We start from the raw sequence: 12,270 nt of genomic DNA on the forward strand, positions 1-12,270 counted from the left end.
GAGGGCTTGAACAGGGGCAGCGCTGTCCCAGGCACCACTCTGTTCTCACAGATCTAAACTTATCTACAAAAAGGGATAAAAGTAAATGAGAAGCCAGGGATGGTAGGGTTGCTGAGATGCATTTGATTTGTCTTTGCCATGCTAAGTGATGTGGTTGGAGAATCTGAAACAATAACACTGACCTGCCCAGTTCACCTCAGTGTCTGCCAACTCAATGCCCGGTGCTGATATTTTAAATATAGACAAAGTTAATTATTGCACCGCCTATCAAAATTGGTAATCAGAGGAGGGATGGAGGGGCTGAGTATTCAGCTGTGGCTAATTGCATCTCAGCCCTGGGAGCACTTGAGCTGAGGGTCTGCCCATTCCCCATCTCCCACTCCAGGCAGAAATGTATTTAGGAGGACTGAGCCTGGCATCCGACCTCTGCTCCTGAACATCCCTTTTAAACATCTGTGATGGCAAGGGAAGATAAGCTTGCTGAGCCCTGTAAGGCTTATGGCTTGTGGATCCCAAGGAAAGGGTGCGAGTCCTAGGGAATGCAGGGAAGGTGTGTTGCTCTACTCTGAACAGTTCCGTGCAAATACCTCTTCCCTCACCCAGCTGGGTTTGGAAAAATGATACCACATTTTCCATTTTTCTCCAGCTTGTTCATTCATTTTATCAAATGGAATGCCTCAGATATGGCTGCATGGCTCCTTATTACTTTCAGAGATGTGTTTTTTATCTGTTTTCAGGAAGCTGTTGAGCCATTAAGGAGAGAACTAGATGTGTTCCCTCACTGTATGCACAAGGAATTTGGTTTCTGATGTGTTTCTACAGTGGATTTTAATCCCCATCTGCAGCACTGCAAGACTGTGATTAGCATGGCTTGGCTTTCCTGGGGCACCTTTCTTCTAATAAATAAACTCTCACAACTTTCATATAGAACAAAAATATACTGATCTTGCTTTGCAGCAGACACCATCCAGCTTTTGGCAGTTCACAAATATTCACTGTTCAGGCATAGATGTAAGTACAGCTAGAACTACAAATCACAAACAGTAATAGGATCTCCGTAAACAGGTTTTCTGTACAGGATTACAAACACTCCTCAGTGGATGAGCCAAAGCACTCCAAAGAAGGAACCTAATTGACTTAATTGCTGACAGCCACAGGGATGGACTCGGAAGAACTGGAGTAGAAAACTACTCTGACCATCCTGGGTAAAATCATGCATGCCGGGTTTTTTTGGATGTTAAATCCATGGCCATGGTACGTGAGTGCCTGCAGACATCTCCTTGGCACCCACTACTGAACATCTGGGCTACAGTATCCCTCTCTGTCCCAAGCTGCTCTAGGATAGATTGGTTTTGTAATGCCATTCCTTAACTGTTAAAGCCTTTAAAAGTGAAATTGGTGTCTGAGGGACTAATCAATCCCTCAGCCACTGCACATGATGCTTCTTGAAATAAGCCATTTCATCAGCTTTCGTGCACTGATGTATGTTTTCTTCTTAATGCATTGAAGGTGATTTCATTATTGAAGCAATGACACTGGTGCTGTGAGCTCAGAATGCTGTGAAAGCCTGGCTTAGGCAAGCAGGACAGCTTGACTTGTATCTTGGCAAAGCAAGATCCTCTTGACTCTTTCTGCCTTTGTCCAAGGTTTCAGGTAGGGTCCTTCTCTTTTCCTTCTCTTTATGGGTGTCAGGTATTATTTGTCTTTTCTAATCTCAGGTTCTGCTGCCATCTGTGAAAAAGTTCAAGAGTCTACCTGGAAATCAGCTATTATCAAACAGCATCATCCATCAGTAAAATCAATTTACACTTCCTCCCATCCCAGCAATTTTATCCTTTACTTTCTCTGTCTGCTGAGGTTCAGGGTTACAAAAGATCTAGGCCTTCTCTATTTCTGAAATGGCAGTTCCTTTTTGGTGCCTGACATTTCTTTTGGGAAAGGGGCATCAGAATTAAACAGAAAGACCCTTTGTAAGTGCTAGGCTGTAAATGGGAGAACTGAGGTCAAAAAACAAAACTATAAACTACACTGAGAGAAACAAATCAATCCTCTGCTAGGCACACTCAACTGAATGTACAGGAGCTTCATTCAGAGGTAAAGAAGACCTGGAAAAGACATTCACACGAAGAAAAGGACTAATACAAACTGGAATTCATCTGTGCTCTGGAATATCCTTTCTTTACACCCCAGACAACTATTGTTTTCATCAGAGCCCATTCATCCCATATTTTACTTAATTTCCTTCTTAATGGCTCATCCTGAGCTCATCTTTCCTGCAGTTCCTTTTGCCCCTTGCTGCTGGCCTTCTGTCTTGCCAGAGACATGCCTATCTGATCTGTTGGAAACAGGGCTGGCAGTAAATGCTAAAGGGAAAGACAACTTTGGTCTAAACTGTTTGTCTCCTTGTTCTAGCCAAGAATAATGAGGAATCTGCTGGGTTTTTTCTGAGAGTTTCAGTTGAAGACTCTCGCAAAATTTCCTGTATTTAAATAAAAGGGAGGAAAAAGAAACAAAGAGGGTTATGAAGGTATGTTATCTTCAAAACAGGGATTTGGCCAAAGTTCAGCCCCTGGGAAAGGTAATCTAGCTGTATGATAGAGAGAGGTAATCATGATGCTGAAGATGTGCGTGCAAGTTAGAAAAAAGTGGTGCTTACAGGCAATATAGATCAAGGAACATAAGAGCAACCATAACTACTGGAATCTGACAGAGTGCTCCTGAGGGGGCTGTATCAAGACTCATTATCTTTATTAACCAGAGATATCAGGTCCTGCCCTGTGCACAATATTTTTGGTCTTTGAGAAACTCTGGGCTTTCCCGAATCATCTTATGACCAACATGAGATTCATGTCAATATCCCATGGCAAGTCCTGAAGAAAGAAACAGGAATGAGTCAGACATGTCAAACAGCTCTTTACACCTCTGAAGCAGCCTCTGAATTCCAGAAAAGGAGACAGACCCAATGTGTTGTCAAGGTCTTATCACAGAAGCTAATTCACAGCTTGCACAATGCCTATGAAATACCGAGAAGGGCAGGAGAATTCAAAGAAGTGTTGGCTGTGCAGCTGAATGTTACTTCTTGAAGCCTGCAACAGAAAGGCAGACTGAAAGAGCTGGGGAAAGTTCCAGACCAGGTTTGCAGAACACACTTGGCCAATTAAACAATTTGTTTGGCCTCCCAGGTGCTCAGTAGACAGCGTGGCGTTTGGATTAGTGAGTGCCTACGAGAGCTCCCCATGCCTTCCAGCAGCCACTGCAGGCAAGATGTCCTCCCAGCCAGCACATCCACACATCTCAGCTGTGCACTGCCAAAAGAAGTGCGGAGTCACAGTCAGTGGAGAGGAGAGGAGAGGGAAGGTAGATGAGAAGACGAGAAGGATGGAAGAACAGAGGTAGTGACAGAGGCAGCTCTGGTAGCGTGTGACAGAAGGTGCTGTTTGAACTTGCTAAGCCTACTCACCCAACTGCTGCAGTGAGGCGTTCCAGGCCAGGATCCTATCGTACGAGGGAAATCGGGCTGAGTCACCAAAGTCATTCCTCTGCTGTTTCATGCATCACACCATGCAGCACCTGACAAAGTCTGCCTTGTTTGGTTTTGTCTCTGGGGTTCCCATAGGGAGGCTCTTCCAGGTCCTCCCTTTCTAATAGAGTAATTTTCTGCTGCTTATTTATAGCTAGTTTGTCCTTATACTTAAATCACCCCTTATCTCTCAAAGTTCTTTGCCCTGCCTGTTGATGCATTGACACACAACAATTATATCCACTCTGGCTTCACTTTGCAAGCTGTACAGTCTCAGCAATAGTTCAGCCCGTCTAGGAGAGCTGAGTTGCACACACTGTGTAACCAGAGTCTTTCAAATGACAGCTAAAAAATTCTGTGGACTTCATGGTAACTTTCATTCAGAGTATTTAGCCAGCCTCAATCCTTCCTGAGCTCTTTTGTAGCAAAGCTTGTTCTTTTGTAGCAAAGCAGCTCTCTTTGCTGAAAGGATAGGAATTTCAAGCCAACACATCAGTAAAACCTCCATGTGCTTGGAGTTGCGCATGTGCCTCACTGTTTTTCTGGATCAAGATTACAGTTCTCACCACTTGACAAGATTCAGCTTGTGGTTTCTGAAGTGCTGCCAGTTTGTCTGGAATTAAAGATTTATGTAAAATATCAATTTTAAAAAAGGCAATTCCAGGTTTATGTGTGTACTGCATTAATTAATAGCTGGTTGGGAAACATGAAGGACATGGTGCAACAACATTGCTTGTATACACTTCATGTCATGTGAGAGCTGCTCCGTGTTCCCAAAGAACTGACAACTATCTGTATGCAAAACCAAAATGTGAAGGGACAAATAAAGGTGCAGAGATGGCATTTCTAGTGTTGGGAAGGGGCAGCACCTCTTGATCGCTGAATGTAGTGAGTGTTCACTTCACTACTGATGCTTTCAAGCATCGTGATGCTTTTTCTGGGGATAAAATGTTGTACAATTACCGGGGAGCTTAAGGGGAGCTCAGATGGAGTAGTAACGTGTTGTTTTTTGGTTGTTTTTTTTTTTGGCCTCTGTGTTGCTGATTTCCAGCCTGCAGTGGCTGGAACAACCAGACTGATAACCAGATTTTATGTGTATGGATCCACCAGAAATGTCAGGACAGGAATTCCTGGCTTAAGTCGACTGACCCCCGGGGAGTACTGAAGGACTGACAGGAGTCTGAGATGACAGGTGCAAGGCCAAAGCTGCAGCTTTTTCTGAGCAAAACAGAAGTGCGGTGAGGAAGCAATACCGCGTGCCCTTCCGCAGGGCTGAACGGTCGGCGAGGGGGAGCAGCACGGGTGAGCGGTGTTCGGCAGCGGGGGCCGGGGGGCTGCGAGCCGGGCTGCAGGGGGCAGTGCCCGGGCAGGGCTGGGGCGGGCAGGCAGCGCCGGCAGGTGCCGGGGACCAGCCCCGCCGTGCCCGGCGGGGGCGGGCGGCGGCCCCGGGGGAGGAGCGGGCGCGGGCCGGCCCCGGTGCGCGTGTCCCGGGCGCGGGGCCGGGCTATCGGAGGAGGGCAGGGCGAGGGCGGGGCGGTTGGCGCGGCTGGCCCGGCCCGCCGGGGAGGAAGGGAAGGGGAGCGGACTGCGCTGTTGCCCTTTTAAGCGAGCGAGCGGGCACAGGAGGCCGGTACAAAGAGAGCTCCGCCGTGCCCCGTCGGCTGGGGCTGCCCCGGCCCTGCCATCTTCCGCCCCGCAGGCGCGGCCGGGGCCAGGGTCGGGCCGGCCGAGTCGGAGGGAGGCGGCGGCAGCGCAGGCCCGGGCCCGGAGATGAGGCCAGGATGTCGGTGTCAGGGCTCAAGGCCGAGCTGAAGTTCCTGGAGTCCATCTTCGACAAGGACCACGAGCGCTTCCGCATCGTCTCCTGGAAGCTGGACGAGCTCCACTGCCAGTTCGTGCTCCTGCCGCCGCCGCCGGGCTCCAGCCCGCAGCCGCCGCCGCCGCTCACCATCCACTGCAACATCACGGTGCGGGGGCCGCGCGGGGCGGGGAGGGCCGGCCACGGCCCGCCCTCGCCATTGTCCGCGGGGCGCGGGGAGGGGGCGCAGCCCCGCCGGGGTGACTCAGCACGGGGGGGCCGCTCCCCCGGGGCTCCGGGCGCCCTCCTTGCTGCCCCCGTAACAAAAGTTACAAGGGCCGGGCGGCCCCGGCCTCTCCTCCTGCGCGGCGGGGTTCCTCCGGGGGACCCGGGCACGGGGGAAGGACGCGGGCCGGGGCCCGGAGCTGCGAGGCAGAACAAAGGGCGGCCGGGCCCGGGGCGGCGGGCACAGAGCCCCGGGGGGTGGCGGGGGCAGCGGAGGGGCCCCGCAGCCCGGGCCGGCGGCGGCCCGCGGGCGGTGCTGTGCGCGCAGCCCGGAGCGGGCGGCGGGCCGGCGCTTTACCGTGTGCGCCACACGGCCGCGGCCTGGGGCGGGCCCGGCTTCCCCGAGGGGCCGCGGCCACGGGAAACTTGTCAGTGTCGCTGTCGTGGGGGGAGCACGGAGCCCCTGCCCTGCTGCCGGAGGGCCGCTTTATCGTGACGCTGCCTTTAAACTCGTCGGGGGCTACGAGCAGCCGTGTCCGAACTGAGGGTCTGCTGCCTGCCTAGGGCTTTGAAGGCTCTCCTTTCTGTGGGTTTTTTCCCCTTCAATTCGTTTGGCTAAATATTTTTTAAATGAGTGGAAGACAAGCTGAATCAAACGTTCAGTATTGTGTGACACGATAACAGTCCTCTGGTCCTCTAGAAGTTTAGGCCCTAAACTTGCCGAAGGATCTGAATATATTGGCATCTATGACTCATCTCCAGGAAAGTGCTGGAGGTTCATTTTTGTTGGGTTGGTTGCAGTTGTAAGTGAATTTAAATGCCTTATCAATATTCAACTGAACGGTGACGTATTGAAAAACTTTAGGTCAACATAGGACGTTTGTATTTAAGGAAGATAAATTCTACTGCTTTTTTTGGTATTTGTATGAAAGTTTCAAACACTATGGTAGTCAAAACATTCGTGTAAGTGTGAATATTTCAGTACTGAAGGATGAAAACCCATATATGCAAACCAGACAGGTCTGATCATAATCATGACCAGATTCTCACTTGCCTGAAAGTAACTTTATTAAATTGAAGGTGAATTTTTAAGTGATACATTCAGATTTCACAGTTAACTGTTATGAGAAGTTGCTTCTGTGGTCATGGGACGAATCTTTGTTTTACTGGATACCTATAACACATAAGATTTGGGGGTTTTATGGTAAATAAACAAGATGTGTTGGTGATCCTGTTTCCAGACACGACCCATTAGATGATGGATTGTGTGACTTTCTAGAAATATTTTTTTATTCTGTAGAGAGTGTTTCATTGCAGAGAAATTTGGCTTTTTGTTTCCACACAACATGATCTATTTCATTAGTCCTGCTCTAAACAATGAAATGAAAGGTCTGATGATTGTGCACCTTTAGTTGAATCTGATGGGTTATTTCTTCTTTGTCAAGTCACAGCTAGCAGGCAAGCCAGTAGTAAGACCTGAAATTGTTGTGCGCAGGATTTGTGCTGTGGTGTTTATCTACTTCTGAGATTACTTTCGTTGTAACTACTTTCGATAGTAATTCCTATTGCGAAGAAATACGCCCCCTTAGCTGTAGGCCTTTGGTTGAGATGTGTCTGAGCAGGCAAGAAACCACTTAGGTCACTGTTGTCGTATTTGTGTTAATGAGGAAACAGTGTCTGCAATCCGCTGTTACAGTCACTTGCCCCAAAGGTCGGAAGATCTTTCACATGCCATTAGGCTTGTGGTGTGTGAACTTGCAAAAAGAACAGGAGAAGTGCAGTTTGAAACCTCAGAGCTGAGACTTCTGCTTTGATGAAAGGCTGCGTCTGAGTTTCTTGAAAGCTCTGTTTACAGTGGTCTGTGAGCAGCTTGGTGCTTTCCAATGTTGACTAATTTTTTGCTCTTCAAGGCAGATGGCTACTTTCCCCATCTCTTAAAAATAAATGGGATAGAGCAGCCTGAGATACAGAGGTGGCTCGCTTGAAACAAATGGGCAGCAGATGACAGAGCCAAGAAGAGATAGCTCATCGCTGGGCTTCTGTCCTAGTTCTTTGACACACATTTTAGAATGCTTAAGTGTTACAAAAGTGATTTTTTTATTCTCCCCCTTCCCACTGAATGGAGTCTCTTGTCCCTGACTCCTGATTGCCTCCAGACATTTTTTGTGGATACTGTGAACTAGAAGAACCCAAGTCTTGTTTACTGTGCTTCAGTGGCTCTGCAGGTACTGGGGGAACTAGAACTCCAAATAGCAGCAGTAGCATGCAAAGACTGCTAAGGCTATGAAGTTGTTGGTCACTATGGTTTTTTGGGGAGACTCTCTGCATCAGAAGCTGCTGTCTTAGCATTCTGGATTTGAAGAGCAAATATTCAGTTTTAGCTGTTTGCTTCTTCTAGTTGGTTTAACCCCTACAGTGCTGAGCCAGCCAGGGTATTTCCTTTACTCGGTAACAGCATACAGTGGGTTGTGTCTGGATGTTCAAGAATGCTGTTAAGAGGGAAGAGTAAGCACAGAGCTCAATCACCACTTCTTTTCTTTGTGGTTCTGTTAGTGTACCTCAATATTTTATGTAAAATGACAGCTGTCTAGCAGTGTGTAGAGATGCTGAGGTTATGGGATGGAGAAATATCTGGTAGGCAAAGAAACTTTCAGTAGCTAAAACAAGATCTGATAAATAAATTGGCTCTGATATTCCTAACAAATCTTTTTTTCTCTCTAGCCTAGAGGGAAGAGGAAATACTCCTCTGGAGAGGTGCGGGAGCATATATGCTTAGGAACTGTGTAGGTCTTCACAAGTTTTCTAGACTAAAATTCACAGTTTGAGAAATCTGTCGCTGGCATTTCTCACTGACATTATTTGCTGGTTGTCTCTGTAGTATAAGTTTGTAGGACTATCAAAGTTCAGTATTGGCTATAACATCTCAGGGATACTGTACCTGTGACACTGAACACTGCTTGAAGTTAAAGCAAGATACATTTTACTTGATAGCTCTTCTGTTTTTAGAGTGGCAGCCAAACTTTGTCCAAGTCTGTCCTTCACTATTTCTGGTAGTGACCTGTATTAGAGCTTACATGGTTAATCAGATTAGTTTAAAACAGGCACTTCAGGGTGGAGTCACCCCTGTCTGAAACATTGCTGCTTATTCCTGAGAACCGTCTTAGACAGTTATTGAACGTGTTCAGGCTGTGTACCTTCACATTCCCATTTTGTTATGCCAACAGCAGTGTCTCCATTTGGGGTTTTATTTCTGTTTTTCTCAGCTTTTCTTTTTAGTTAACAGGGCTGTTTCAGTTGATCAAGTTCAATAAACTTTGTCCTGTTCTTCATGTGTTTTGACACAGTATCAAGCCTATGGCCTTACTTAGAGGAGTGTGTTTATTGATTATGACTTCAGGTAAGTGTCCCTCAGTACAATCTCTGGTTTCTGTTTGGTACCTTATCAGACTTGGGTCATAGTATTGCAGAGGGTGTGTTAGAACAATTCCACACCAAAGTCTTTTCCTTGTTATTTGAAGGAAAAGGTCTAGTTTGGATTGCTGTAAAACATTTTAGGTTTTTTATGTCATCTCCTGAAAGAGAAACTGGATATTGATATCTCTCCACCCATATGCAAAATTCCTGTTGAAATTCTGTATCCTCAAGTGACCCTTGCAGGTAGAGTGGGGGTTTGTGCCAGTTCCGAGTGGGAATAGGTTTGCCCTAAACAGATACAGAGCTGTGATGTGCAGTGATATCCTTCATACTTTAGCAGTTCAGTTCAGTGATGTGGCTGACTCAGTAAACTCCTCTTCTCTGTTGGAAAAAAGCATCTTCTGCTTCTGCTGAAAAGTAACCCTGCTGCTAAGTGCGGGTTAGAAGCTGCTGTGAAAGACTTGAAAAGGTTGCTGCCTACAGATAACCACAGTTGATGGGAGAAGGCTTTATTTTTTCTTAAAGCCAGAATGGATGAAAATATATTACCTGTGAAGCTTTTGGCAAGTTGGGTACATACAGAAAGTGAGTGTATGGAACCTGGGGCAGTTCTTCAAAGGCATAGGATTTTCATATTGAACTCACTCCTAGCTAATGCCTAGACAGCTGGTACCCTTTTGAAAAGGTTATTTATTTGTACACAGAAGTAACCACATAATGAATGAGGCATTCAGTTCCAGCCATGGATTTTTTTTTTTTTGTACATCGCTAGACATTCTGTAGTGAGGTTGAGACCTTTGTCTCGCAGCATGTGGATGCCAGGCCTGTATAAAAGCATACATGACTTTATCTTGATAATATGTACTTTTTAGCTAGGGTTAGATAAACCTGATGATTTTAGAAAAGGCACTCATGCAACTGTAACAAATATAACATGCAATAGAAATTAACCAGATTTAGTATTGTTATATTAAGCAAACCAAAATTAAGCTAACAAAAAAATTACTCAAAGAGTAGTGAGGGTTTTAATTTCTCTTTTTATGTCAAAACTGTAATTGGAAAAAGAATATCACAAAAAGGAGTAAGAGGAATCTTTTGTGTCTGGAAGACAAGTCCTTTCTGGCACCACAGTCTGGTTGTGCGATGTGTGAAAGGCTGGTACCAGTACTTCAGGACTTTAGGGTAGTTCTGTCCTCCCTACAAGGCATGAAGTGCTCCTGAAATATCCTAGAAAGCCACAGTGGTGGGCTTCAAATAGAAGTGCTGGCATATGTTGAGGTCTCAATGTGCACTGAATTGTGCTCATTTCCAATGGGTTGCTCATGTGAGTTGATGATACAGTAACCTCAGAACTGGGATTGTTGTCCTTGAAAGAGCTCTCTGTGCACTTTGATAATTAAAGAAGTTTTGTAGAAAGAACTGCATTCTTTTTACTCTATTTCCTTCCTCCTGTGAGCTGTTCAGGAGGTTTTGTGTATTGATACCTTGTTGATATCTTCAACATGTATTGGAAGTTACTAATGTTAGTAAGAACAAAGTGTGATGGTGTCTTAAGCACTCTTAAGAGTGCTGTTTCTTGCAGACCAACAGAGGTACGTGCCTTAGGAGGTGGCTGAAATTGAGTTTGCTGCATTAAGGGCCTGGCTGGCACGTAGGAATTCTTACCGAGTTCTTGTTGATCTGGAGTATTTCCCATTCTGGTTTACTTGCAAACACAGCTGTCCTGTCTCAGCAGGGCACAGCACTGCGTGGGAGCTGCTGGATCCAGCAGCGCTAACAGAGCTGCTGGCAGAGCCCTGGGTGGCAGCTGGGACTGGCCTCTGCTGGGTGCAGGGCTGGGGTGGCACCGGGGCCCCCTGGGGTGGCACCAGTGCCTGCGTTGTTCCAGGGACAGCTGGACCAGACTGTGCTGCCACAAGTTTGTGTACTTGAAAAATTTGACTCTTTCCTGGAGATTGCAAGATGCAGAGATGGAGACAGTTCTGGAAGTACTATTATTATTAGGAAAGACAAAAAGGAGGTGAAATTTCTTGATAGGAACAAATGTTTGTGGAAGTTGATTAACAGAAATGACTTCTCTTTTAGTTATGTCTCAGTGTGGACTGCTGTTCAGTACTGTCAGGTTGTTTGCCTTTATGTAGTTTTGAAAGGTTGTAAATGCCTGAATTCCTGGCTGGAGGATTAGGGGGTTTTTTCCTTTAAATGGTAATATTCTGTTCTTAAGAGACATGACAGTTGATGATTTAGTGTGTCTTCTACTGTGTTTCTTCAGCTACAAGCTATGTAGGAGAAGCAAAAATGACCTTTCACCAGCTCCTAGAAGACAACTGGAAAATTAAATGACTGTAGTAAGAAGATGCTATTTAGCATTTAGATCTTCAGTCAGTCTGCCTGTATGCAGTACACTTGAAGCTAATATGATCACAGTAGTTCTCAGTTGCTCTCTGGTGGAATCAAGCATACCAGTTACTGTATGTTTTGTGTCCAGCTGTAATTGCTCAGCATGGTATGAAAATAATGACCTTGCATATGGGGATTTTTTTATTTATCTCTTGCTTACAAGACATCTTGGTGTACTAAGTACTATAGAGCAGCTAAGACGTGATTTCTGAAGATTAGTATGAATTTACTATGATTTAGTATTCTCTTTCTCTCAGACTTCATAATCTTTTGCCCCCTTGGAACAAAACAATTCAGTGCTTTGGGATATCTTGCAGTAGGTTCTTCAGTGTGTATTCAGGAAGGCAGGAACATAAGCTCTGTTAGAACTTGTACAGTGGCATTAGAAAAAAATCAAAGCGTTCCTGAGCGGCGGCGTTCAAGATACCACAGGCTGCCTTGAATTTTTGAAGTAGGAAACAACTGTGGTAAGAGTTGTGGTATTTAACTTATTAACAGTAAACACTGGGTAAACTCCGTGGTACTGAGATTTTGCATGTGGGGGACAAAGTTCCATCCAAAAGTCTCTAACCTGAAGGCCTGTGGCTAAGCAGCATCAGGGCAGCCGTGTACACGTTACAGTGAGGGGAGAGCAGGGAAGCCTGGTGTGGTGGCTGGAATGCTCTCAAGGTGTAAAGAGCAGCATGGGTGAGAAGGAAAAATTATTCTACCTGCAGGTGTGTCTGGAGTACAGCGAGTTTGCAAAGGGAAAAGGTGAAAAAGAGGAAGACTGCTCTTGGAGAGGGGAAAGGGCACAGATGGAAGGGGATGCTGAGTGATTTGAACACTTGAAAGATGTAAATTCCTGAAGCTGGAGGAGGAAGGGGAAGCCAGGATCTTTTGGTGACAACAGAGGTGATATCAGACTTTGCAT

General features: G+C 46.2%; 1 protein-coding gene across 2 annotated transcripts in view; it reads left to right on the top strand.

Moving 5' to 3' along the window:
- The first annotated feature begins 5,036 nt into the window (after positions 1–5,036).
- Positions 5,037–12,270, top strand: part of UBE2Q2 (ubiquitin conjugating enzyme E2 Q2) — a 46,044-nt gene continuing 38,810 nt past the window's right edge. Inside the window, exon 1 of one of the 2 annotated variants that reach the window (XM_063412467.1) lies at positions 5,037–5,487. In XM_063412467.1, the coding sequence (XP_063268537.1) occupies positions 5,302–5,487 (186 nt within the window). In that variant the 5' untranslated portion in view covers positions 5,037–5,301. The remainder of the gene's footprint in view (positions 5,488–12,270) is intronic. The other variant, XM_063412468.1, reaches the window with a different exon arrangement.

Source organism: Prinia subflava, chromosome 15 (genome assembly GCF_021018805.1).
Source record: "Prinia subflava isolate CZ2003 ecotype Zambia chromosome 15, Cam_Psub_1.2, whole genome shotgun sequence".
NCBI lineage: Eukaryota > Metazoa > Chordata > Aves > Passeriformes > Cisticolidae > Prinia > Prinia subflava.